The sequence below is a fragment of the Melospiza georgiana genome, chromosome 6, assembly GCF_028018845.1.
Source record: "Melospiza georgiana isolate bMelGeo1 chromosome 6, bMelGeo1.pri, whole genome shotgun sequence".
Classification (NCBI taxonomy): domain Eukaryota; kingdom Metazoa; phylum Chordata; class Aves; order Passeriformes; family Passerellidae; genus Melospiza; species Melospiza georgiana.
Genome location: NC_080435.1, coordinates 56,904,849 through 56,932,019, shown reverse-complemented (window position 1 = coordinate 56,932,019; position 27,171 = coordinate 56,904,849). Strand labels below are relative to the sequence as shown.

Genomic DNA, 27,171 nt, shown 5'->3' with positions numbered 1-27,171 from the left:
CACACGAGCCATAAGGTCAGCAGAGATCAAGTACACAGGATTTAGGGCAAGTAAAAATGTTTTATATTTCACAGATTCATAAACTGCTCTAGTTTAGAACATTCTGTTTGAGTCAGCTGCAGTCTGCAAGTTAGTTATCTATATACAAAATAAATGCACAGTACGTGCAAAATTTAACATTTTTCTGCATGTTGCAGTCTTAATAATTAAGTCAAATAGCTTATGAATAAATAAAATAAGATTAAATTCAAGAGCATTCCTTCACTTATTTGTATAGCCTGATGTAGCAGATAGGTAAGTAGCATAACATTCCATACTGCTGCAGAGTTCGTAGTAAAACCAAAAAAATCCCTTAATGTGCATCATTGCAGCACTGGAATACAATCAAGGTGAAATGCATCATGCATAGAAAATGAGCTCAGGTATCTGTCCTCCTTGTACTCCGGTCCCATTGGTGCTGTCCGAGGAGCACTGGAACTGGAACGTCACTTTCCCGCACTGCACTTCAGTCATTCCCTCTTGCCCAAAGTAACTGAGTTCGTTCCCATCCAGAATAGCACTTACATTGTAAAACGTGTCTTGCTCGACCTGCACGGGGTGTTCAAACCACACCGAGAAGGTGTTGCTGGAGCCGTCGGAGGTAAACTTTGTCAGGTTCTGAGCAAGGACAACGCCTAAGCGCTTCAGTTCGATTTTGACGCTGTATTCAGCTTTGCCACAGCTTGACCCATACAATCCCAGTCCCGCTATAAATATCCGTTTGTCTACGGCAAACTGAATACTGTCACAGCGGCCTCGGTACCGCCACTGATTGCTGCGATACGCAGACGACTGAAACCGGTGGCAGCGCTGAGGCACGAGTCCTTTCCTTTTCGTCAGGGGGAACTCTAGTTTGGGTTTATTTGCTGCTGTGTACCATAGGAATATGTTGTGAGTCTCCTCAAGGGTGAGGATGTCGGACTGGGCAGCTCCGTTGGCAAACTCTTCCAAAGTCATGGTTGGAATCCGCACCAAGTACAAAGCTTTCCCTAATACATTCCTCTTGTTGCGAGGCGTCACCGGCAGCCCTTGCCTTTTGCATTCGGCCTCTGCCCAGTTGAGAACAGCCTCGAAAACTACCACTTCCTTGGTGTTGAGTGCTTCCCGGGTTACAATGATCTCTAGTGTTTGTTGATCTATCTCACAGAAGCCCTCTGACTTCAGTGCCATTTCTGCCTGAGCATCAATCACTTCCCAGCAGCGCTGCGTCAGCTCTGGCTCCTCGAAGAGCCTGCTCTGAGACAGCAGGACACAAGCGTTCTTCGCCTCTAAGCTGGTCTCCAAAAAATTGACGCAAGCCTTCGCTAGGGCCGGCACGATGTACTTCTTGGCAGCATAGAGTGTAGCCAGAACTGTGTCAGCTTCCAGGTCTATTTCATCGCTATACATGTATCTAGACGGAGGGGTGAAAAAAAAAAAAAATTAGTTTCTCAGGGAAAAAAAAAAGTAGGCCATGAAAATAATCTATATTCGTCTTTGCTGGCAGTGAATCTGACATTCAATATTTGTCAGCACATTAAGTAAACAGCAATAAGTGCATATTGCACAATGTCAATTAGGAGATGTATATTTTATAAGCTACTTTGATTCTGTCCATGTAATTAGCAGACTTGTAGTGGCCACTTACTTTAATAGGATTAGAAAGGCTGCAGGTTCCACATCTGGTATATGGATTTCAGATTTGACCTCTGCGAGATCGCCATAAAACATAGCATAGAAGACAGAGCTACCAACTGCCAAAACATACTGGAAAATAAAGAGAGAGAAGCCTCAGTAACATGGATCAGGAACAGCTGAGCGTGCTGGCTTTCCTAAAAGCTACATTTAGCGAAAGTTACAAGCTGCAGTGGAAGCAGAACACTGCCTTAGACTGCTCCCTTTAATTGCAGTGTATTATGCGAATTACTTCTGGGATTAGACAAGAGCTATAATTAGGAAACAAAAAAAGTGGAACCTAGTTGTAAGGCAGGGGGAAAAGGCGACCTGCACAGCAGCATTAAAAAGCCAAAAATTATCTGCACAAACCTTATGGGCAGGAACTTTCTTGGATGCCCCTGGCGGGCCCACGATGAAGTGAACGTCAGCCATGAGTTCGTTATTGAACATCAGCGCGTTCCTGCAAGCAGGGGAGGGGGAGAAGCCGCGTTAGCCGCGGGCTGCGCTCGCCCGGTGCCCCAGCCTCCCGCCGGCGGCCCCGCGGCTCCAGCCCAGCCCTGCGCTCTGGCCGGGCCGGCCGCAGGTGCACAGGGCGGGCGGGCGCCTCTCGCTCTCTCTCTCTCCCGCCCGCACGGGCAGGGTCCGGCGGGCCTGGCCCTTACCTCTCCCGCAGCGTGGGATGGAAGGATTGCCAGTTGGCGCTCTCCAAGTTGTTGTTGTTGAGGTTTTGGAGCTGGGGCGGCGGGGGCGGCTGGGCGCTCTGCTGGAGCTGCAGGGCGTTCTTCTTGCTGTTGGCAGCGGTGGCGGCGGCGGCGTTGCTGTTTGCAATGTTAGTGTTGGTGCTGGCAGGGTAAAGTTCTGCAGCCATCTTCTTCTTCAGGGACAGGGGCACTATCTCATAGCATCCTGGCACCTTGCCGTTTGACCTCACACTCTTTTTGGACTTCTTTAAGGTCTCTGGAAGCAGAAGAAAAAAAGTCAAACACTTCATGATCCTGCCATTGAGGCAACCAGGGGGCAGTGGCATGAGCAAGAGAACTAACAGATCCCAAATGCGAGTCCCACTATCAGGATATTTTGTACGCTTCTAGATGCAGGGTGGCCTTTGGTTTTTTTTGGAGTGTGTGCCCGTTCTTTGGTTACCGGCCCGACGCACCTTTCCGGGGGGAAAGGGGTGATGCTGTGTCGGATCAGTGCCAGCGCTCACCTTGGCTTGTGGGGGGGTCCCAGCCTCCACGGCACTGCCACGACTGCAGCGGGGAGCCCGAGCGGGGCCGGCAGGCAGTTCCTTCCCCAAGGAACGGGGGGAGAAAAATTAAAAAAAAAAAAAAAAAAAAAGAAAGGAAAAAAAAAAAAAAGGAAAAACCAAAAAAAATCCAAAATCCAGCAACAAAACCCCAGGAATCCGGCAGAGGCGGTGGGTCAGGAGCGAGAGTCAATCCACAAATCCTCCGAGTGCAGCAGCCCGGCGAGGGTGAAGCGCAGCCAGCCGCCCGATCCCCGCTGCCAGTGCTCCGCTCCGTCCTTCCCGGCCCGCCGGGGGCACATCCGCGGCGGCCGGGCCGAGCCGAGGCGGCGGCTCCCTGCAGTCCCGCTCCCGGGCGGCCCCGCCGCCGCTCGCACCAACTTTGCTCCGGTCCCCGCGGCGGCCGCCGCCGCCGTCGCTGCTGCTGCTGCTCCTCCGCGCTCCTCCCGCCCGCGCCAGGGGCGCTGCTGCCCGCGGGGCGCCCCGGCTCCTCCGCGGCGGGCGGGAGGGATGCGGCGCTGCCCTGGGCGCTCCCTTGGCGGTGGGATGCAGCACTACGCGGCCGGGCTCGGCGCGGCTCTGCCGGGCCTGCCTCCGCCTCCCGCACTAAGAGGCAGCGACCGCGCCGCGCGTCACGGCCGCCCGCGCCAATGGCGAGCGCAGGGGCGCGGCGGGGAAAGGGCCGCCCCCCGCCCGCCCGTCATCGCCCCCCGCGCCTACGTGCGCAGTGCCGGGCGCCCGCCGGGAGCGAGTCCCGCGGTGCCCTGCGATCGGTGTCCCCGCACCGCCCGGTGTCCCCGCTCCGGCCGCAGCGGGACGGGCGCGGAGGGACGCGGGGCAGCGCGGGGACACCGCGGCGGGGCGGAGGGGGCGGCCCCGAGCGCGCAGCGCCGTTCCCGGGCGGCCCGGGCGGGGGCGCCGCCGCTCCGCGCTGCGCTGGGCGGGGGAGCCGCGCTGCCCCGCGGGGCCGCCCACCGGGCTCGGGGGGCACGGCCGCGGCGGGGCTGCTCCAGGCTGGGGATGCTGCTGGGGTTCCTCCCCTCTCCCCGCAGCCCTGTGCCCGCTGTCCCCGTCCGGGCCGTCCCGCCCATCCTCCGGGATCGTTCGCAGAGGGCTGTCCCCCTCTCTGTGCCCGTTCCCTGGGGGAGACCTGCCGCGGGATCGGCGCTCGCCGCATTCGGTGGGGAGCACTCTTCGGAGCACAACTCGAAATTGTTCTTACATCCCTCGTAGTGACTGTGTGGCGTCAAAGTTCTTCCAAAAGTCCAAGTTCCAAGTCAGAATTGGGATCAGGAAAGAAGAGAAGGTCTTGAGCAGAACACATGCCCCTTGCTTAAAACATGAAATAATGTTTTTCTTGTGATCTGCTCCATGGCCCCCAACATCCCCTTTGAGGAAAACCAACAGGGTTTTCCCTGGTTGTAACTTGGTCGCATGTATGGAGTTGCATCCCCAGAGGTCGCCCAAACTCAAAGGGGACCCTCCTGCAGGCAGGTGCGTCCATGCTGGTTTGGTGCCCCTGGAACGAAGCAATGTGTTTGGGGTTTGCAGCTTCTAACAGTTCTTATTTATTTATTCTCAAATATTTACCTCCATGCAGGACCTGTATATGCTAACCTGGGCTTGGCCTCTGACTTATATATTCACTGTCCTACTTTTTTTGGTTTCTTTAAGGCTTGCTATTTAAAACCCACCCACGTATTCATTTTCTGACTGTTTGGTAGCTTCAGAATTCAAATTAACGATGTGCAACGTTTTGTCAAATGACCTGTGGGCATGAATGCCAGCACAAATGTCTGAATAGCTACAATGCAAATGTGTAAATGCTCCCGAAATTCAGCTCTGAAACTCAGCTCCAGAGACAGAGCTGAGAGTTGCTCCTCGCAATCTGGTGAGGTATGTGGTGAATAGAATGGAAGTAATACTGGTCCAGTTGGTATTATTCTTAAACTGGCCAAAGTTTGGTCCTGTGAAGTTTGACTCCATTCAAATAATAGATTGATTGAGGAGTGATATTTGAAAAGGGGATTTTCCTGAAGGTGAGCCTATTTGTTTGCACTGTGTATTACTGTTATTAATTCAGTTCAATTTCTAGAGAGTGCCCCTACCAATGGTAAGTGTAATTGTTGAACCTCTTCGAAGTGAGCTATTGAAGGTTACTTGATTTGTGCTAAAACTAATAACAGGGTTACAAAAAAAAATGTCAGGGGAGGGAGGTCTTGGGCTGTACGTCCCTTCCAAAGATGCCAGGTGGATTTTACCAAAATACCCCAAGTGGCAAGGTTTAAGTATCTTCTGGTAGTAGTATGTCAGCTAACAGGGCGGCCAGAAGCACTTCCAACTGTTTCAGCAACTTCAGGATTAGTTATTGAAGTATTTTTGGAACAAATAATTCCAAGATATGGGACTGTGGAAGCAATAGACTCAGATAGGGGAACTCATTTTACAGGAAAGATCCTTCAAGGGGTGATGACTGCTTTAGGAATACAATGGAACCTCCATATCCCCTGGCACCCCCAGAGCTCGGGCTGGGTTGAAAGAATGAATGGAGAAATAAAGAAACACCTTTTGAAGCTGGTGATAGATACTAAGATGCCATGGGTACAGCACTTGCCACTGGCTTTGGCAAGAATAAGGGCCAGACCCAGAGGAGATAGTCAGTTATCACCCTTTGAACTGATGTTGGAATTCCTTACCCTTGTAATTCTCAACCTAGTGTGAGGATGGAAATAAGTGATCTATATTTAAAGTAATATGTGGCCAGGGTACTGTCTGCTCCATTCTGGCAGCTGCAGGAGCTGAAGCTGGGCACTCTCTGGATAAGAAGAGATGGAAGAGCAAACCAGGCATTGCTACATGTTCCTGTAGTACCAAGAGCAAAGTTTAAATGTATGTTGAACCCCAGGCTGTGGCTTCTGGAAGGTTGGGGTTTTTGTTGTTGAATTTGGAATATGTCATTTCTCTAGAGCTTCATAAAGTCATACTTGGAAGTGCAGAACACCTGTCCTTAGAATCATGGGGCTTGATAAAGTTCTCCTAAACCTTTGATTTTTCAAGTCATGTTTGGGTCATGTTTGCAGCCTGGAATTTCTTCAGTTTTGAGGGTATTTGAGGTTGGAAGTTCTTGCTTTATAAGTGCTTTCATTTAAATGCTTCTGCAGGGCTGACAGGCATTATCACCTACGGTGTGATCTTGGTAATTATGGATAGCAACAGGGCATCATTGTTAGGACTTGGTGCTAAATGAAACTGCTTTGATTAGTTGTAAATCCCTAAGATTTCTACAGTATTTTGAGCTGAATTTTCATCTTTATAGGTTTAAGTGCCCAAGTAGGGGATCAGCAGAGGAAATTGAGTTGAGACTAATAGTTAACAATTTACCGTACATCATGGATTTTCGGTCAAGTGGTAAAAGGCTGGCAGGAAATGAGAAATTGATATCTCAACTAAGAGTAAACATGTGTTAAGTGTAGCTTTTAAAAGATTGTTTGATAAATTATAAATTGGTTTAGGCAGAGCACAGTCTGTACTGACATATTTTGGTTAGTTTGAAGCTGTTAACACCAACGCTTGAAATAAGTTTATACATCTGGAGGCAGATCTGTGGCCGATGTAAATTGTCATAGTGCTAATGATGTTAATTGGGTTCCAGCACTTTATGCTGATGGAAGTCTGTCTTAGTGTCTGTAATAAAGTGTTTTGTATTCTTGGAATGTGAGTCTGAGAAGAATTATCTTGGAAGGTAACTAGATTTTTGTTAGGGAGGATTTAAAGCAAATGATTTTTTTTCAAGCTTAGTTGGTTTGAGATGAAACATGCAAGTTACCTTGTTACTTTTTGAGAGATGTTGAAAGTTTTGGGAGAGATGTTAGAAGTTTTGGGCCTAAATTGTGTCCTCATTCTGCAAAAGCTTTTGTAAATGTTTCACTTTGGATGTGGTTTCCCTGATACCAGTGACACTGCTCACATGTCACAGTCAGCGTGTCAGCCTTGGATGCTGAAACACCTGTAGGAATGTTTGTGCAGTGCTTTAAAGATCTCCTGTCTAGAGAGCAAGAAATTATTTTGTTTTAGGTTATCTAAAAAAGTGCTTCTGAAGTATAGTGGTAGAGGATCTGCCAAGCAGCAGCGTCTGTGTTTGCTGAGGTGAAGCCAGACCAGCCCGGCAGCCTCGCTGCGCTGCGTTTCCTCAATCCACGTTAGGGTTTGGCATAACTGTGTTACTTTGTGTTGCAGATCCGTGTTTGTACATTCCCCGTTTTGCACACATGCTGGAGTTCGGGGATAAGAACCACGAGGTGTCCATGACGGCTCTGAGGCTGCTGCAGAGGATGAAGAGGGACTGGATGCACACGGGGCGCCGGCCCTCGGGGCTCTGCGGGGCCGGTACGTCCCAGCCTGGCCGTGTCCCTTCCCCCTTCTCACTGGTGATATCCACCAATACCCACCACTTCTAAGGGTTTTGTTCTGTCAGGTATCTACAGATTATATAGGTCTTCATGGAAATAGTTTCTGAAACTATAACTTCATTTTTGCCCTTGCTCCTACAGTAGCTCAGACCCTTTGTAGCTTGCGGTTTGAATTTTTTTTTTTTAAGCTCCATTCTGGTGCTTTTCTTGCCCCCACTCTGCAGGCTCTAGCTGCTAAAAGGTTTTTTTTGTCAGCTAAAATGACACCATTAGTACAAGCACTTTGATTTGTGTCTTTACACAGAGTCTTATGCAAGAAGTGCCCTCTTTGACCTGTTTTGTGAAACTATTTTTCTCTCTTTCTTCATCTTTTTCCAAGATCCATCGCTGTCATGATGCTTGCATAAAACCTATGGGTTTGGGAGGGCCAGGTTAAAAGACAGTAGCCAGTGGGGTCAGAGTAATGAGGAGTGTAGGTAGTCACAGAGTTCATGTATGCACTTTATTTTACTTGAAAGTTCTTACATGTTTATGCATGAATGAGAAGTTTGCTCAAACCTTTGAGAACCTAGGACTGTGCCATTTTTTGATATTTCTAGCCCCTTTTTGTTAATAGTACTTGATTGTTGCACATTGCTAAAAATTTGAATATAGGCTATGGGAGAGCAGTCTGCTCTTTGATGTGCTACATGGGCTGTGTCCACACGAGCAAGTAATTTAATTCTACAGACATGGATCAATAGATGGAAGCAGGTGGTGCTGAGCCCCCTCTATCCATCCATGCAATCTGCAGCTCACATGTTGGACTGGGGACTGGGTTTAGTTTGGTTCCCTGGCTTAAAATTAAGTCTGAGCCACACATAGCTCAAATGACCAATTGTTAGTTCAGCCCTGATGTTCCTGTTAGGAGCACTTTAAACATGTACCACAAGTGGAGCTCTGGTTTAGCTTCCTCTATAAAAAAACACTTTTTAATGTTTAAAACTGCTCTGTGCAGTGAGCTACCGTATGATGAGTGGGGGTGGTGCTTCAAAACAGAGCTGGTGCTCTGAATCAAGACACCATGTAAATGCAACTGGTTATCTGGCATTTAGAGGGTCTTGCAGGAGAGCACTTGGGCACCAGCAAGACAGGGATAGTAGTGACTATCTAGTCACTACTAGTAGCAATGAGGAGACCAAGCTTAGGCACGTTCAGTGTTTCTCTGGAGATCTTTTTATTTGGGACAGAATTCAGTGAGTCTTGCTGAAAAGATGGTAGCTGAAAATAAGTGATCATTGAAATATTCTTATGCTGTAGATAACCATGGTTTCCCAAATGTTAAAGCGCAGAATTTTCCAGGGTGCAACTTGCATTCAACTTAGTGGGTAGAAAGCAAATTTTGTGAAGTCAGGTCCATCACCAGTATTCAGGGACACAGCTGAGCATAGGCATTTACAGCTCCTTAGCTGAAGGCAGGGACAAAGACAGGGTATAGTTATCTGACTGTTTCCTGCTTTTCTTCAGGAAATTTCCCTCTTTTCGATATTAACTTTCCCTGGTTGTTCTCCAGCTCTGCTAGTGGCAGCAAGAATGCATGATTTCCGACGGACTGTTAAAGAGGTCATCAGGGTGGTGAAGGTTTGTGAGTCCACATTGAGGAAAAGGTCAGTGCAGTCTTGTTGCTTTTATCTTTGGTTTATAGTATTGAACAGTGATATAGTCTAAAATAAATGTATATTGGAGAAAACCAGGTTATTTTTGTAAGTGCCATGAATCAAATGAGTGTATGTTTTAGCTGGTCATTTTAAAGTACTAACACCTTGCCTCTTATGTAAAGCCTCAAATGCTCAGCAAAGATGGTAAGGAGCACTGTGCCTATTTAACAGGTGAAGACTTGAAGGCAAAATAATACTGTGTCAGTAATATTAACAGTATTGTCATGTCCTCAGAAAAAATAATTTATTGATTCTCAAAGCTGACAGTCTACTGTGAGAGTTTTTTTTCATTAATCCAGAGGCCAAGTGATGAGAAGTCTTGTCTTTAAGCTGTTATTGAACAGAACTTTTCAAAATATTTTGCTGAAGTGTTCATTTTTGGTAGTGTTGCACTACTAACAAATAGAAGGCAGCACAGTGAATTTAATGATAAGTTCAGTGAAGGATCCTCTGAAAGTGGGAATTTTTCAAGTACCTTTTGTGTGTGTATTTTTTGAAGATCAAGTTATATTTTCCATAGTTTAATGATGCAAGCGGATACCCAGTTTCTGTCATTTTACTTTTGAAATGTTGTAACATCATACAACTCTTTCCCCATAGGCTGAGTTAAAAATGACCTAACAGAAATGCCATGATTTCTGTTGTCCACAGCTGGAAATTCTTCTGTCACCAATATATTCTGATATTTGTTCCCCCAAGGTCTGCCTTTACAAAGCTTCCTTAGTGTCACTCTTCACCTTGCTGGGATCAGCTTAAGCACATCCAACTGAGCATAATACTTGTTAAAAATATTCACTTGTTAATTGTGGAAAATGTTTTTCTCCCAGATCTTCACTGATGGAACAGGAATGATGCTATTTTCCAGCTATGCATGGGTGGTATAGAGATTAAATTTAAAGTGTTTTAAATGCTTCCAGGTACTACAACCATAAGGATGGAGCAGTACCAATGCCACCTTTTTTTCTCTGGCCAAAAGGTCATGTGTTTCAGTTGTGCATTTTGTATGATTAATGAGTTATGCACCACAATCTACTCCAAGATGCTTTGGTTAAATAGCTCAAGAGTTTGTACTTACTAAGAAAATAAGCATAATAAATTAGAGTTGGAAGGGAAATTAATTTGAGCAATTGTTTCAAGCGAGAAAATCTTACTTCAAAATTCATGCTTTGAAATGTTTACTCAAGTCACACACATCAACTAAAATGACAGCCTTATTTACTTTGACAGGGTAAACGTGACAGCTGAATTATTTTCAGGCAGCTATAATTACAACTATTTATCACGAATCTATAAATTTGATTGATGTTTTTCAAATAAGAGCACGTTATATAGTATTTAACGAAGGCAAATAAAAAAAATACCTTTGAATAACTCTTTCTGCACTCTACTTTTTTTCCTCATCTTTCAAGAATTCCTTTCAAAATGCCATCAAATAGAATTTGTCTAAATGAATAAGAACTTATTTCACATTCTTAAAAATTCCTTTGCTTCTCAGTTTGATGTGCAGTTTTATTTCCTTTTAATTATAGTTACTCAGGTTGGTAAAGAGTAGCTGCTGTGTTTTGTGAAGGTGTTGGATGCTGTGCTCATTGCTGATGGCTTTGCCCTGACAGCTCCAGAAGTGAAACCCAACATGAGTCCAGATAATGCTGACACTTCCAGCCTGCAGGTTCTGCTGTGTGGTTTGATTCAGCTCCCAGCTGCCTTCCTGGGGAAGCACAGACCTTTGGAAGCTGGGTTTGCTTTGGTGCCCATGGCAGAAATCTTCAAGGGAAGGGCCCACATGGTGTGTGCTTGCCTGGGAGGGACAGGAGTGTGTGGATGAGGATGCAGGAATGATGCTCTTTAAGAAATCCTGATTGGGAATTGCTGGGAATGTTTGGGGAAGACCCTCAGCAAGGGGTGGAGCCTCTTCCCTGAGCAGGGCCCTGTTTCTGGTCCTGGCAGTGCAGCTGGTGGGACTGGATTAGTTCACCCCATTGTCCATCAGCTGGAGAGCACCAAGCCCTCCTGCCTGGATGCTGTGTCCTCTTTCTCTGCTCTGAGATGGAGGAGTAGCTCTGGAGGAGGTTCACAAAAATGTGAGGTATCTCCAGGTCATAAAAATTCATGACCTGGTCATAAGGGGAGTCTGTTTTGGAAGGAAAAAGTGACAAAGTGTCACCCGTGTGTGCTGTCACTCATCCTCCAGCCAAGAGTTCTTAATCTGGGCATCAGTTTGGTTAAAAAGCAGGGCTTGTTTATTTTTAATGTGAGTGGGTTTTTGGTAATACTGGTAGACAAAACTTTGAAGTCACTTTGGAGGGCCTTCTGGCTTTAAGTTTTGAAGCACACAATTAAAATGTAAAGCTTGTTGCTGTTGTTGAAAGCGAACTTATTAAATATTAATAAATGCACTGATAATTCTATCTCATTTCCAGTCTAATTGAAATTATATTAACTTATATATCACTTCATATATTCAAAGTACTGTACAAATATTAGCTAATTAGTCAAATTGTTATTTTCTATGTAATCATCCGTGGAGGTAGCAGAAATTAACTTTTAATAAACCCAGTCCTTTTATTTAGTTGAGTTCTCACATTTGTGGCTGTGTTCAATGCACCTGTCTTTGCCTCTGCATTTTTAACCTTTAAATACATTACCCCTTCATCTTTTTATTCACCTCTTGCATGCCTTCTCTGTGTTCTAAATTTTGTGTTACCCTCAGTAAGAGTAATTTTTGTGATATTTGTCCATTGTGCATTATCTAATACTGTGCAGTCCTTATGCCTGTTTAAAGACCTTAGGCACTTCTTCCATAGAATTAAAAAAAAAATCGGCTCATTTTAACGTTTGTATTTTGCTGCTTTGACTTGCTCACTTTATCTTTAAATTGATCTGCTCTTTGCATAAAAAATACTTCTTCTCAGTTCCATAAAGTACTATCTGCTAAAAAACTTATTTGTGATGAACTTCAGAAGCAGTAAAGCTTCATTTAGGAGAAATTGGAATGAAAAGCCAGAATGGGTTTAAATCGCTTGGTTTTGGGGTGATTGTTTTCTTCTCACAACCTCATAGTGTTTTGGGAAGGAAGACAAGACTTGTTAGAAAGGAGCTTCACTTACCAGTTGTAGATGCTGCAGGGACTTTCATAAATGGGGTCCTTTGCTTATATCCTGGGGACCCTGTTACAGCTCTTTCAATGACTGAGGTGATAATTTTCTGGAAAAATTAATGATCTGTGCATAGAGATAAATGTTCTGAATGTGCTGCCTGCAGCTTTTCTTTTTCTTTTTCTTTTTTTTTTTTTTTTTAATTTTTAAATTTAAATTTAAATTTTAAAATTTTTAAACTGTAGTATGTGGCTGGCATCAACCTTGTGTCTGTCTCAGTCTGGACAGATGCATGCCTGAGAGAGAAGGCAAAGAGAGGAGCCATACAAGAGTCAGGATGAGAAGGGAAGGTAACAGGGACATGGGCAGCTGTGAGGTGGCTGTGAGGTTGTTACTCAAAACACCAAAGCCCTATCAAGGCCAGGACTGAAGGGAAAGGTGTGTAGGAGTCAGTGTTAGGCTGTGATCCAAGTACAGCCATGCTGAAATTCTGTGGAGGGTATCCAGTGAGTCAGGGAGAGCTTGGCCACCTGAGATGTTCCAGCATGGAGAGGCTGGGGATGCTCAGAATGTCAGAGTCATGTAAGGGCTCTTGCTTGAAGTGTGATGTGGAGAGAAGCTTTTAGAACACCAGGAAATTTATTTCATGTAAACGACCTGGTGGTGGTGTCTGCTCTGATCTCAGCTCAGCAACTGAGCTGCTCCATTCCTGGCTGCCATAAGCTAAATTGAGAAATATCTCATGTCTCCAGTTCAGTCAGTTCAAGTGGCTTACAGATGATTTCAGAAACCTTTCTAGTATGGTGAGTAAAATACAGCTTGATCCATGTGGGCTGATACTGCATACCTTTGTAAGTTGGATGGTCTGGTTTAATAAAAAAAAGTTTTATTTCTGAGGAATCCAATTTCACAGGCAATGTTCCTTTTTATAAGTGCAGCTTCTATACAGTTAGCAAGTTAATACATTAATTAGATTCCTAATATATTTTAATACATCATACTTACAGACATAATTTCAAAATTATTTGGTGACTCTTACTTTTGAAACAATCAGTAACTTGTTTGCACTAACTCAGGCTTAGATCTTGTAAATAGTTTTCCTGTGTTTGACTTTCTTCATCTGAGTGGCTGTTGAGAAATTAAACTGCTCTATTTTTCTTTTCCAGGAGATCATAGAGTGCTTTTGACAGACCACAGTAAAGGAACCATTCTAATGAAGCAGAATTTTAAGGAATGCTAACACATTTTGTTTCATTAGCATGGTGTGAGCATTTGAATCAGAGGGGAAAAAAGAACAAAAATTTTCAGGTGGTTTAGACTGACAGAATTCTGGGATGGCCAGGGAGGTGCTGGTGGGATTATCCAGTGGCTGATAGTGGGTCACAAGTGTTAATGCAAGTTAACTCTGTGTAAGCATTTGTAGAATGAGGGCTTTAAAATTTATGCTAATGAATTTGTGACAGTTTTAAATCTCTGTGTTGGTGTGAGCAAGTAACAGGAACTAATTCTAAAGGGTGCTTTATTTAGTACAATCTTTAGAGGTACCTGTTCTTAATACTTAGAGAAACATCAGAGAGTTCCATAAATTACTAGTCACCTATTAATTGGAACTAAATTTGTGTGTCTATGCTCTTAGTCCATTGCAAAAAGAGGTGATGAGTATTAATGTTGGAAGTTGTGTAAAGGGAGAATATTTCTCTTTAACAGTTGCATTTGGCTGGGAACAGACAGAATAATTTAGCACAGCTCAGGTGATAAGTTGTAACTTGTAAAACCACAGCAACTGGATCACCTCTGATTTTGTCCTTACCTTTAGTAATGAGGTACTCATTCATGCAGGCTTAAAAGTACCTTTTATATTACTGCAAATACATGTAAAATTTTATATATGTACAATGTTTCATATCAGGAGATTTCTATTTATTTACTTACTGGTGGCTGCTGGAAAACTTTTCATTATGTCACGTAGGAAGCATTTAATAACTATTTCAGATATATGTTCTATATTAAGTATTGCTTTTAGGGTATGTGTTTACATACTTCCATAAATAGTTCATGTGTAAACATTGTATGGCTTGGAAAAAAATAAGGAGAGAAGGATGATGCAACAGACTGTTGGATTTGTGGTATAGAAATAGTGATGGTTTGAACACCAGTGTGAATTCTGAGCTTCTCTGCCTTGAGTGCACAGGTTTGGAGTGGCAGGAGGCACTGAGGAGGGTTACATTAAAACAGTGGGATGTTCTGCAATATTCTGGTTCTTCACTAAGACACAAAAGTAAATCCCTTACTTTTCCAGAGTCTGGAATTGTCTGAGGTGTCAGATCAGCTGATCTATTACCAGAATGTTTGTAGTTGATACCACAGTTAAGATTATATAGATATCATGTAAGTTATTACTTATGGTTTTAATTATATTGTTAATTTGGGAAAACTCAGGGGAGTTTAGTTGCTAGCACCAGTTGATCTTGCAATGAAGGTTCTTTTTCATATATTTCTGCTAACAGTGTGGCACATTCAGTTTATTATTTTTCTAATCCACTGATAAAATACTTGAAGTACTTTAAAAAGACCTCTCACAACAGGTAGCTTAAAGGCTGATGGCTCAGGCTAAACCTCACGTTCTTTCTTTAACAAAACATCTCTCTGCAGCTGTAATTTGTTTGCCCTTCTGCATGGAGATAGTTCTGCTCATGCTGCCTGCTTTCTAGAGCTGGATGCCGATTGTGTATGGGCAGAAGGACACCGTGGCTGTTCCTGAATAGTCTCTGCTTAGAAGTCCCTCTTGGGCTTTGAACTTGGGCTCCTGAAGGATTTGTGAGTTGGAGTCCAGAAGTCCTTGTTCTTTTGTGTTCTTTGTCACACCCCACTGCTGCAGAATTAAACACTGAACCTGAGCCCTTAGCTGCACACGTAAATCTTGTTTTTTCCATCACTGCAGACTGGATTCAAGAGTCTCCACTGGAGGGTATCCCTGGAACAAAACAAAGTAAAAAGGACATTGCATGTAACTTCAAAATGATTGACCCATTTTCCCTTATTGGGAGTTAAATTAAGTGTGAATAGAATCGGTTTGCTGGTTTGTGCACAAAAGTGCTTTATCAAAAGCAGAGGTGTGGTTTTGTCTGTAAATGGATGAAACAACAACTGTGGAAATTTTTCTTTGTAAAAAAGGGTTGGGTTAGAGGCAGATGACACTAGGCTCTGGAAAAACTTTTCTCCCAAAGGAATTTTCTTGAAAGAGTTTGCTGTGAGAAACTGTAAGAGGACGATTTATACTGGAAGTTGAATCTTAGCCTGAGCTTTAGTGGTTGCCTCTGCTTTGACTATAAATAGAAAATCCTTGTCTGCCAAATTTCGGGTTTTAAAGCCTTTTTGAATTTGTGCCAAGGAAATAATATTTTAATTTGTATATCTGTTTATTTTCCCTCTGTCTGTGCATAACTTAAAGTGGCAACTCTTATTAGATTTTTTTAGGTTAACAAAAGTGAAAAATGAACTTGGATAGCATTTTTATGTGGGCCTTAAAAATAGCCTGTAGCTATTTTTTTTTTTTTTTGCATGAAGCCACTCCCTTGCCCTGAAATGATTGTGTTTATAATTAAGGTTGTGTCAGTTTTTCTTAACTGCCAAACTAATGTTGCTTTGTTTCATGTGGTGCAGACTGCTGCAGCATCAGTTTGTTGCCTTGGTGGCATGTGTCCAAACAGTGGATAAAATTAAAGAATGTTTAAAAATATGTAGACAGGATATCAGCCAATGTAAAATGTTGAGGCAGGCGAGTGGTTGGCAAACACAGGTATTTATTTATATCAAGTTAAAGGAGAAAATGGTGAGTGTGCAGCTTGCTCTCCCACAGAGATGGTGCTCAAGCTGGGATCCTGACCATCAGGGATGGTTCCTCATTTTGGGAGAGGGGTTAGAGCCTTGGGGGCAGGACTTGAGAGAAGTGAAAAAATAACATTCTGCTCTAAATTGGCATCACCACCAGCCTGTGCTTAAACTGTGATGCTGGCAGTCCTCCCCGTGGGGTGGTCAGCCCTGCCCTGCTTGGCTTGGATCAGGACTGAGGAAAGGACAGAGGGCAGGTGTCACAGACATCTTTCATGAAAAATCCTTTCCTTAGGATTTTTCCTCCTGAGAAGCTGAGAGGCTTCGACAATGGTTATCTGCTGCTGTGGAATGCAACAGGTGAATCTGTGGTTGGTCTCATAGAGTTGTTTCTAATTAGTGGCCAATCACAGTCAGCTGGTTTGGACTCTCTGTACAAGACACAAGCCTTTGTTATTCGTTCTTTCTTTTTCTATTCTTAGCTAGCCTTCTGATGAAATCCTTTCTTCTATTCTTTTAGTATAGTTTTAATATAATATATATCATAAAATAATAAATCAAACCTTCTGAAACATGGAGTCAACATTCTTGTCTCTTCCCTCATCCTCGGACCCCTGTGAACGCGGTCACAGGCAGGGGCGTGGGGCTGGGTGCTGGTGGCCTGGTCAGATGGCTGAACCTTGCTGTGCTGTGAGTTTGAGCTCCCTGGCAGTAACCATGGTGTAGCTCTGCCCTGTCCTAGAGCAGCCACACTGAAGGGGTTGGGAGAGACCCATCCTGCCTGGTGTGGGGCTGGGCTAGGGCTGGAGCTCGTGCCAGTTCTGACTCGCTGCCTCACCCCAGACCTGACATCTGATGGGTGCAGGGTACGTGACATGAGTCAGGGGACACTGTGGGCTGGAGAGGGACAGACAGAGCCCAAGGTGTCTGCAGGCCTTAGGTGCTGACTGACACCCAGCATGGTCATCCTGTCCCCAGCCTGGCTTCTTGAGTTTTGTTCCTGTTGTTTTCCTGCCTGCTCGGCACGCTCAGAGGTGGTGCTGCTTTGGTGGGGCCCTGGCAGCTCATCTCAGACTCAGAGCAAGTGTTGGATAAATAAACTGTGTGTTTTTGCCAAAGTGCACCTTGGCTTTTAACACTGGGAGGAGAGTATTTTAATAAGGTGAGGCTAGTTGGGAGGAAGAGTCATGCTGAAGTGGGGCTGCCTGAGAGTACATGATTCATTTGTGGAGAGATGGATGGCTGTTCTTTAATGATTGTGACTGGGAAGATCCATGCTCCTCAAATGATACATGGGTTTGGCATTAAGTGAATCCTGAATTTAAATAATAATAATAATAACAGTGCCCTAGCCAGGTTTTCCCTCTAACCTGATAGATGTGGCTCCCTCCTGGAAGGTGGGTAATGCATGCTGGAAGCCCGTTAACGCCAAGAAAGATTTCTAGTCTTTTAATTAAAAGCTGGGTGCTGCTGCTGCCAACAGCATCCTCCTCTCCTTTCCAATTTGATCTGAAAGAGAGGAGGAGGGAGCTGGTCCCTGGTACTCTGAGGGAAGGGTTTGGGCTGTCAGTCACTCCTAAGTACATGGCTAATTTGGGGCTTTGTGGAGATGCTTGAATTCCAAAAGCAAGTCTGGTTTTCAGAGGCTTTCTTCTCCTCAGCAGCACTAACTCTGGCTGGTGTAGCCATGCATGGGCTTGGTGTGCTGCTTGCTGTTGGAGTCACACAGAGGTGCCTGGCTCTGTCTGTGCATTTCATGGCATGAGATGCTGCCTGTGGCCTCTGGCCCCTGCTGCAGGAGTGGGATGTCTCCAGGCAAAATGTCCTGCAGTTGCAGCCTGCCTACACCCCTCCTTATGGGCTGTCTTGTCCTGCTCCTCACTTTATAAAGGAAGAAACACAGAGACTGATGAGGATATAGTAGGAGAGTGTGGCCCTGTGCTCCTGGCTTTGACCCTGGTGTTGGCTAGAAACTGAATTTCTGTCCTAGAGAAAATTCCCTCTTCAGAGAGACTTTTATTGCAACCAGAGGTAGAGGAGAGAACTGAGGAGAAAACCACAACTGCTTTTAGGGGGGGAGAAATGCAGAAAGGTCCTGTGCTGAGAGCACTGAATCACCATTTTTAGTTCCCTATCTTTGCAGATGGAAGCTGTTGTCAGCTCTGCTTCCTCTGAAAGATGGGAATATTCCAGTGAAGCAGCTGCAGACCCATCATTGCCATTTTCCCATGGAAAATGTTGATATTATTAAAAGGGCACTTTCTGTCAGAGAAGCATTCTGCCAGACGTTTCCTGACCTGGCTTTGTACTTAACCTTTTGTCTCATTTTCTCCATCTGTAAAATGGATGTGCTTATTCTCAGCCACCTGTATAAAATGCTGGTATTTGTGGATTAAGTTATGACCACGTGGTCTTATTTAACATTGAATTCCTGTGAAGGACTCATCTACTTTCATGGCAATTCCCCATGGAGCCAGTCTGATCTCTCACATAGGTAGGAACTTTAAAAATGCAAACAATTAAACAAATCCAAAGTTTATTATTGTCAAATTATGTTCATCAATCTATTTAATCTGTGTGATGTGCAAATGATCAATTTATTTTACCACTGCTTCTGTGTGTCCTGGGAAGATTATTTCTTGTCCCTCTTCCAGCTTGCTAGAGATGTTGAAGAGATGTTACTTTAACGTTTGCTTTGTGTAAATTAATCATGATGACATATCAGCAAGATTTTTGAGAAACTCCTAAACCAGGATGACAGATATTTTATTTGGTGAATCCATTTTGTTGCTGCTGTTGATAACAAAAGCAACGAGAGGGGAGGAATGAGCTGCGTTTCTTGTCTTAGTTTGTCTTTGTTCATCAAAAAAAAAGTATGTTACATACTCTAATAAATCAAAAGCTAATTTGGGATATGAAAAGATACTTTCTTTGCAGCAGATGAAACAATTAGTAGCACTTCAGTTTTAATGTATTCTGTGTTTGAGCCAGAGCTGCTAAGGGTGACATGTTTATTCCATAGCTTGGCAGTTTGCAAATTTTGTTCCTTTCAAAGGAGTTCTTATAGATGTTTTGGTCATGTGCTGTATACTTTGGTAGGTTGACAGAGTTTCAAGATACACCAACCAGTCAGCTGACCATAGATGAGTTTATGAAGATTGACTTGGAGGAAGAATGTGATCCTCCTTCGTTTACAGCTGGTCAAAAAAAATTGAAGATACAGCAGGTAAATTCTGAATTGAATGCTCTCTGTGATTCTTTCCTCTCTCCTCCCTCTGTGCATTCCCTTTTGAATTTAATGCCAAATCCTAACTGAGCAGCCCTTGGTAAGATTCAGTACAATTATTTTGAGGTTTTTGAGAGAGGGATGAGCATTAGTGCATATGGTACCCATTAACTGAAGATATTTTTTGTTTATTGGCAAAGGAATAGTTTCCCAATTAAAAATATCATGGGATTAGAAACCATGCACTGTTTTTAAGGTGATAGATGTGGTTAGGAGAGGTGCCATTACAGAGAACTGTTTTTAAATAGATATGAAAACAATAACTCATTTGCTTTAATGAGACTGCTGGTGGGTGTGTGTGGTACAGCACCCACTTCCACAGAGATTAGTTCTCATGTGCCTTAATTTCTTTACAAATCATGAACTAAAGCTGGCAGCAGAGGAGAAGATTTTACTGGTGCCCTAGTAAATTCCTATATTATTGGTTTGTTAGGGTTTTTGCTTGCTGTAACTATGCTATAATTTAAGGTCTGTAGGGGTGTTAGTGATGTTCTCAAGAGCCAGCCAGGTGCTGTAGGTCAGAGCTTCACTCTGCCATCCCCAGTGTGCTCTGTCTGGTGTGGGCACTCCAGTCTCAGCCCTGTCCTTGCACTTCTCACATCTACAGGCACAGTCTCAGGGTCTGACTGATGGAGAATGAGGCCTTTTATTGACAGCTTGCCAGACTGGAGGCTCTTTTTGAAGTATGAAGGTGGGGGAGATAACATTTTGAAATTGGTCAGTGTTTTGAGACCTGTCTGCCATGCCTGTCTGACACTACAAAGTAATTTCAGTGGTGATTCAAAACCTCCTTATGCTTTTGAAATACCCTGCCATTCTCTGTGTACAGCTCACAAACAGTTAAAATTGTGCATATTTTTTTAGTAATTTCATGTTTATTTTCTCTATTGTCATTTCAGCTTGAAAAGGCATTATCAAAAAAGCTGGAGGATTTTGAAGGTATGAGTTGTGTTTAGTGTAACATATCACTCATTTCTTCAATATTGCATCGATGATCGCTGAGTTTTATTTTTATTTCAACACCACAGGAGAAATATCGAGCTACCAAGATGAAATAGAGAGTGAATTAGAAAACAGCAGACCGAAAGCAAAAGGTGTATTTGCAAATTTCACTAAAGATGGTAAGTGTATAAAGTCTTATGACTCCTTAAATAGTATTGAGCTCAGATCTGTCAGTCTGGAGTGAATGAATGTTATGGTGATAAATGTGATCATATATATCTTGCATAGTACAAGATCTCCTACATTTGGGTTCTCTCTGCCAAATAGGTGGTTCATAAATCAGTCCTCAAAACAACCACATTGTTCATTGCAGGGATAGTTCATTAATGATTTCAGTTGTTTTTCTTTCTTGGGCAGTATAAGCTTGGCACTGGCACCTGAGAATGTTTCTTTTTATCACTGAAAGTGCAGCGGTTTCTAGACCCTTCTGTCGCCAAATTCCCCAGTTGACTTCCCATATGGAAGGGCTTTGTGCTGGTTTAACTGGCTATTTTTAATTTGTAATTATACCAGGAAATAGCTGACTTCTCTCACAAAGCCCTTTTACCTAATATGATAAGATGATGCTTTCTATTCTAAATCGTGACTGTAGTCACAAAAATACATTTTAATAGTCAAGGTAATGAATTTGAAGAGCATCTGGAAACTCCATGTATTCATACATTGAAGTAAAATATTGTGTATTTCTTTTACAGATTTCCTCTAAAGATTTTTATTCTTTATTTCTTTATTCTTTCTCTATTTGTTTAGTTTCTGTAACAGATGGTATGCAGTGATCTGTTGGGTTTCTTCCCCTTACAGATTCTATAGAAGATAATGCCTCTAGCATATTTGGAGAGGAGGAGGCAGAAGATGAGGAGCTAGAGGCAGCTGCTAATCACTTAAACAAGGACTTTTATGACGAACTTAATGAGAAGGATAGAAGTAAAAGAATTGAAGATGGGGAATGCAGAAATGGAAGTGAAACTCTTGTGAGACCCCCTGCACTGGAGTCCTTGCTTGGCCCACTGCCCACTGCTGCTAGTCTTGGCATAACAGAGTCCATCAAAGAGTGCATATCCACAAAGGACCAAGAGCCTGGTGAGTAGGAGTTCAGCTCAGAGCAGAAACTGGACACAGGCAGCCAGCTGTGGGTTTGTTGTGTCATTTCCATGTATCCTGTTGGTCACTGTGGTAGCAATTCTGTGAATCACTGAGATGTCAGAGTACAGGAGCTGCAGGGCTGGATGGGACCAGTGGTCTTGGTTGCTGATGTTGTTGACATCTGCTCTTCCGGAAGCTGCAGGAAAATCTGGGGTGCCTAATTATTTTCTGAAGCCTGAAAATGTGTATTTCTTGGTTAAGCTGACAGTTGATTTGCAGTCATATGATAGCTGATGGGCATATTTCAAGCCATGCACTCTCAATTAGGAAATTGGAGGAAGCAGATTCCTGTAAATATGACTGGAAATTAATACCCAAGTATGAGAATCTTAGATCAAGACAGACTTTCTCAGGAGACATTTTACTGGAGCCAAACATGATGCAGTCTGTCTCTGATTGAGAGTCTCTGCAAATGGCAAACATTTAAAATGTTTGCAAGAGGAAATAACTGGTGTTATGCTTTTTTCTTTGATATGAACTTCAATGTGTATTTGCTGGTTTTGCTCCATTTTTCTTAAAACCCACAGATCTATTTGCATCATACAGCTCTGTATAGCACAGTGGGAGCAGGACTGATCAACTAAAGAAGCCAGTTTTGCCAGAACCAGTATTGCAAACAGTCAGTGAAGCAGGCAGGTTTGTTTGCTTTTTCTTACATGTGCTTGAACTTTAGGGAGACAGCATTTTGTTTAAAATTCCTTTTGCATCTTAATGACTCTGAAAACAACATATCTAAGGGGCATTTTATTCTTTATCACAATTAATTTTTCCATCATAAGACACACCCATCTGAATCTGTTTTGTCAGCTTACTTGGAGATCTGTGCAGCAGAACATTTTGTTACCCAAACTGTTGTGATGCTGATTTCTGTTCAACAGTAGATGAACTGAACACATTCAGATTCTTATTACTTTAGTGTTCAGTCTCCAGGAGCACAGCAGGATGATTGCACATTTTTATTTTGTACAAACAAATTCATATAGAAACAGTTGAGTGGCTTTGGTTTTGTTTTAATTACGATGAAGAAAAGGGATGGCTCATGGTTTGCCCCTCTCCTGGAAATCAGCGGTTCGTGTCGCAGAGAGGTCAGTCATGGCTAGGAGCTGTTGTTGTCTGCTTGGCCAGTGACCTGTAAAAAGGAGTTCCCAGTGATGGACATCTCTCAGCTGGCATTGCTATTGACCATTTTAATGGGCAGGCTGAGGAATGGGTGTGAAGATGGAGCTAAGCTGGTGCAGCCAGGGAGGTTCCTGTGAGCTGGGCTGCAGGCAGGTGGGCAGGAGAGAGCAGGGCTGCTCGTGCCATGGCTTGTCTGCCTTTGCTGTTTGTTTTCTTGCAAAAGTGGAGGATGTGCCAAATGAACTGAATTTCGAAACCAAGCAGGTTTCAGTATGTTCACTCTCTTCTCCTGCATCTGAGAAATCATTGCAGGTGTTTGAACAAGTACTTATTTTCTTAACATGTTATGAAGCACATATGCAAAATTACTGTTTTGTTTTCATTTTGATTATAGATCCTGCCCCAATCTTTGCTGGATTTGGAGTTTTTCTTTAGGTGGTGAGGAGGGTGTTTGAGGGAGTTTTGGATGCATTTCTTTGTTGTTTTGGTTTGGTTTTGTGACTCTGCTAATTTATTTTAACAATTTAGAAGTTCTGTGTTAAGTGCAATTCACTTTGGTTATGCCTGTACTGCAGGGTAGTCAGTCTGGGTGCAGTTCCCAGTCTCCAGGCCCTTGCCATGTGGTGCCTGTGTGCTGTGGGTGCATCCCAGTGATGTGTGCATCATCCCCTTGGGGACCTGGTTTCCTTTGGGAAGTCATCTGTGCTCAGGAGCAGTTACGGAGCCTTGTGTTTTGGGTGAGTGGGAACCAGGTCTAGCAGACAGGTTGGGAGCTACACCTGGCTTGCAGTTGGCTTGTTATTATGCAGAATAAAGAAAACCTCTTGTTAGGATGCCTCATGTTGGTTACCTTTGTGTCATAGCTCTGAACCTGATGAAAACCAGTGTGGATGATTCTGGCACCTCAGGCAGTGTTGTTGAGTTCTGCCTCATAGCTCTGGGAAGTCTGGGAAGGTTGTATTTTCTTCTGTCAGACCAATTGTTACAGTTAGATGTTTTCCAGGTTTGTGGGCCCTTTTTCAGGCCTGAAAAAGAAATGACAGTTTTCAAAACCAAGTACAGGATGAGAGCAGTTGCTCAGAGTTTAAGTTGAGATAGCACAGTTATAGATTGTCTTGAAACAAAAGTAGTTGTAAATGTGGAGGGAGGAGGAAAAGCTCACAAAATTTCCTGCATTTATCCTGTGTATTTGAATTTGGTTTAGTGCAGTTTGTATTGTGAATTACAGCTGGCCATGGCTTTGCTGTGGTAGTTCATGTTCCAAGATCCAAGTCCACTGCAGGAAGGAGAGTGCTGTCATAGCACTGAACCCTGAAGGTGATGTTTTGTTCCTTCTCCACAGCTGTGAAAGTTGTAAATCAGGAACCTTTCCCTCCCTTAGCCCTCTGCAGCCCTGAGTCATCTCTCACTGCGTGGGTCAGGCTGGCTGGAGCCCTCATGGAGATAATTTTGTATCTCCTGCTGGGCTCCCTGTGTTGCTGGATGGGTGAATCCTGTCCAGCCAGTTCAGCAGCTGGAAGCAGCAGGCCTGGTGCTGCATGCTGAGGGTGCCCAGCAAGCTCTTGTGGTGCTGCATGGTGAGGGTGCCCAGCAAGCTCTTGTGCTGTGCATGCTGAGGGTGCCCAGCAAGCTCTTGTGCTGTGCATGCTGAGGGTGCCCAGCAAGCTCTTGTGCTGTGCATGCTGAGGGTGCCCAGCAAGCTCTTGTGGTGCTGCATGCTGAGGGTGCCCAGCAAACTCTTGTGCTGTGCATGGTGAGGGTGCCCAGCAAGCTCTTGTGGTGCTGCATGCTGAGGGTGCCCAGCAAACTCTTGTGGTGCTGTGCATGCTGAGGGTGCCCAGCAAACTCTTGTGGTGCTGTGCATGCTGAGGGTGCCCAGCAAACTCTTGTGGTGATGTGCTGCAGACAGGGCAGGTGGCTCCTAAATAGGAGCAAACAGGTGCAGTGTGTGCAATGTTTGGCCTCTCTAAGTGCAGGGTATCTTGCCTCCTCTCTGTAATGATCTCCCTTCCTCAAAAAAACTCTGCTGCAGGTACCTTCTACAAAGTCTTTTCATTTGGCTTTGGCATGTGGTAATTCAGTTTATAATTGCCTACATCAGCTGCTTTGGGAAATCTTCCACCTTTGTGCTACAGTGGCAGCAGCAGCAGGTTTCTCATGAACTGCTTATGTGGATAAGACTTAGGTGCAGAGCTGTAATATTAGGGAAAAGTAAGTGTATTTTTGCTTCACTTACAATTGGTATTTGTGCAGTGTGAGCTTGTCTGTATGAATGTTTTATGAAAAGCACAGTATTTTAACAAATTTGCATTACAAAGACAGCATGTAAGGTACCAGGTTAATGAGTCTGAGGCACTAAAGTGCTTAGAATAAACACTGCATTTGACTGCTTTTTCCTACAAGTGTATTAATTTGCAGAGGCTTTAGCTGAAAAGTGTTTGAGTCTTTGCAAACTATTTTTCCTCTTATTCTTCATGATAAAAGTGCTTTATGGTGAGATCTCAGTTTCAGAGATGGAGACCAGGTACATCAGTCTGTCCATTTTCCTGGCCATGCAGCATCCCAGCATCCTCTCCACACTCTACATACTCTTTCTGATTCTTAGTTCCTCCAAAAAAAATGCACTATTTCTTTTAGGAGACTATCATAGTCAATATCATGGACTTTGTTCTCAAGAAATAACATCCTTTAGTGTGAAATTTCTCTCTGCAATTTATTTTATGCATCTTTTATACCATTTCAAATATTTTATCATCTTTCTTGGTGTTTCTGTCATTTTGCTGTTTGCTGGCTGTCACCTTGTACACTGCCAGTTCATCTCTTGCCACACGAATAAAAATGTGGGGAAGGTCTGATAATAGCAGAGATAAAGGTAAAATATAGGGTGTAAATTACCAAATGACTTTCTATAACTTCCCCTTCATAATCTAGGTAAGGTTCGAGACCTGATTTATGTTTTGTTTTGAGTGAAAATTCACATGCAATCATCCAGGGCAGCAATTTCAGGTGAAGTGTGTGCGGTGGGTGGTAACGTGCTCCTGCACGTCCCCATGAAAGCAGGCAGCTGGAGCAGTGAGCAATCCCTGTGCAAGTACCATCTTGTGCTGCTCAGGCACCCTGCACTCACTCCTGCTTACAGAGAAGACATGGGAAAGCTTCACAATTAGCAGTTTGCTCATTTATTGCTGCTCCTGTTTATGCCTCTGTTACTGCTGCAAGCATGATCTGGCAGGGCTGGGGCTGAAAGATTTTCCATTGATTTCTGGGGGTGTTAAAGGCCCCATGCAGGCAGTGCTCATTGATTGTGGTCCTTGTCCCTCTGTTCAGCTCCTTGCTCAAGGAGGATGTGAAAAATGGCTAAAGGTGATCTGATATGAGCTGGGGATGGGCTCATGCTCCTCTTGTCTTCTGCATTTCATCCCAGCAGCTCCCGCCTCATACTTCATCCTGGCCTTGGGGTTTCACCAGTCCTTCTGTGAGCAGATTCAGCTCCCTTACACAGCAAGAACAACACATGTGTGTTCTGTCCTCCTCCTTTTTTTGGCAGCAGCAGATGACCAGTGCCAGCAGCACCGTGGGCAGGGGAGATGGCAGGAATGTGACATTTCTGGCAGGGTCTGAGCTGCCACGGAAGGATGCTTGAGGGTCTGCAGGCAGGTGCCAAGGAGCATTGTTGACCCACCTGGGACCCCAGCATGGATTGCAGGATGCTGGTGCTGTTGTTGCTCCATCAGTGGTTGGGTGTTGGATCTCTCTTTGTACTGATTTCTTCTTCCAGCATCTTTTCTTCCTTGGATTTTGTCTGAACACATCAGTGCCAACTGTTTGGAAATGTATAAATGTGTATGTTACATACAAAAGGTTGTTCAATTGTTTCAATTGTTCAATCTTGAGAACAGAAGTGTTAGGGGAGGCTTATCACCATGTTCCAGTATTTAAAGGGTGGCTACAGAGAGCATGGAGATTCATTTTGTGCAAGAAGTCAAATGGAAAAGACAAGGGATAATGGGTGAGATTTTGATTGGACAGAAGAGAAAATTTTTTCATGGTGAGATCATCCTTTGGATTAATCTCCCCAGGGAAGTGATGGATGCTCCAAAATAGGACACTGATAAAATTTTCCTGGACAGAGTGCTGGGCCATCCTGTGTAGACTATGAAAAGTTGGCCCAGATGATCCTTAATATCTCTTCCAACCTGTTATTCTTTGATTCTATAATCTAATCAGTGGAGAGAACATTAGGAAGCCCTACTACAAATAATTGCTGCATACATGAGAAATAAAGCTGCTGAGTTTAGTGCTAATACTGAAGGGACACTTGGCCATCAGTGCAAGCGTGCATGTCCCCATCCTGATTGCTCTTCTGGCCTCTGGCTTCAGCACCCCCATTGCTTGGGTGGTTTTGTGCCCCTCCTGTGGCAATGACCTGCTTGGTGCCACCTTCCTTGTGAACAGCCTTCCCTTCTTTGAAGGTTTGATCTTTGTCTCCATGTTCCATTTGCTCACTGGAAAACATTTTCTGTGGCAGCTCTAGCTCTTTCCCAATTCCAAGATCTAAACAATAAAAACCTTGGTACAAGCTGATCTTTCTCCTCTGGCCTGTGTGTGCCTGTGCTTGGCAGGGTTGACAGGCTGGATCCCTGATTGA

General features: G+C 43.9%; 2 protein-coding genes across 3 annotated transcripts in view; one reads left to right on the top strand and one right to left on the bottom strand.

The window, feature by feature from the left end:
• BRF1 (BRF1 RNA polymerase III transcription initiation factor subunit) overlaps positions 1-27,171 on the top strand; it is a 173,685-nt gene that overhangs the window by 79,312 nt on the left and 67,202 nt on the right. The window contains exons 6-11 of the mRNA XM_058025510.1: positions 7,178-7,327; positions 8,903-8,996; positions 19,073-19,199; positions 20,159-20,198; positions 20,288-20,380; positions 21,063-21,341. Of these exons, the coding sequence (XP_057881493.1) occupies positions 7,178-7,327; positions 8,903-8,996; positions 19,073-19,199; positions 20,159-20,198; positions 20,288-20,380; positions 21,063-21,341 (783 nt within the window). The remainder of the gene's footprint in view (positions 1-7,177; positions 7,328-8,902; positions 8,997-19,072; positions 19,200-20,158; positions 20,199-20,287; positions 20,381-21,062; positions 21,342-27,171) is intronic.
• Positions 41-3,297, bottom strand: BTBD6 (BTB domain containing 6). Of its 2 annotated transcripts, XM_058025512.1 has the most exons (5): positions 2,903-3,297; positions 2,358-2,652; positions 2,065-2,155; positions 1,667-1,785; positions 41-1,432 (listed from the first exon to the last, which is right to left on the bottom strand). In XM_058025512.1, exons 2-5 carry the CDS (start codon positions 2,561-2,563, stop codon positions 400-402), a joined length of 1,449 nt encoding a protein of 482 aa, XP_057881495.1. In that variant the 5' UTR covers positions 2,564-2,652; positions 2,903-3,297; the 3' UTR covers positions 41-399. The 2 variants fall into 2 exon arrangements, with proteins under 2 accessions (XP_057881495.1, XP_057881494.1); XM_058025511.1 differs by having other exon boundaries at positions 2,358-3,297.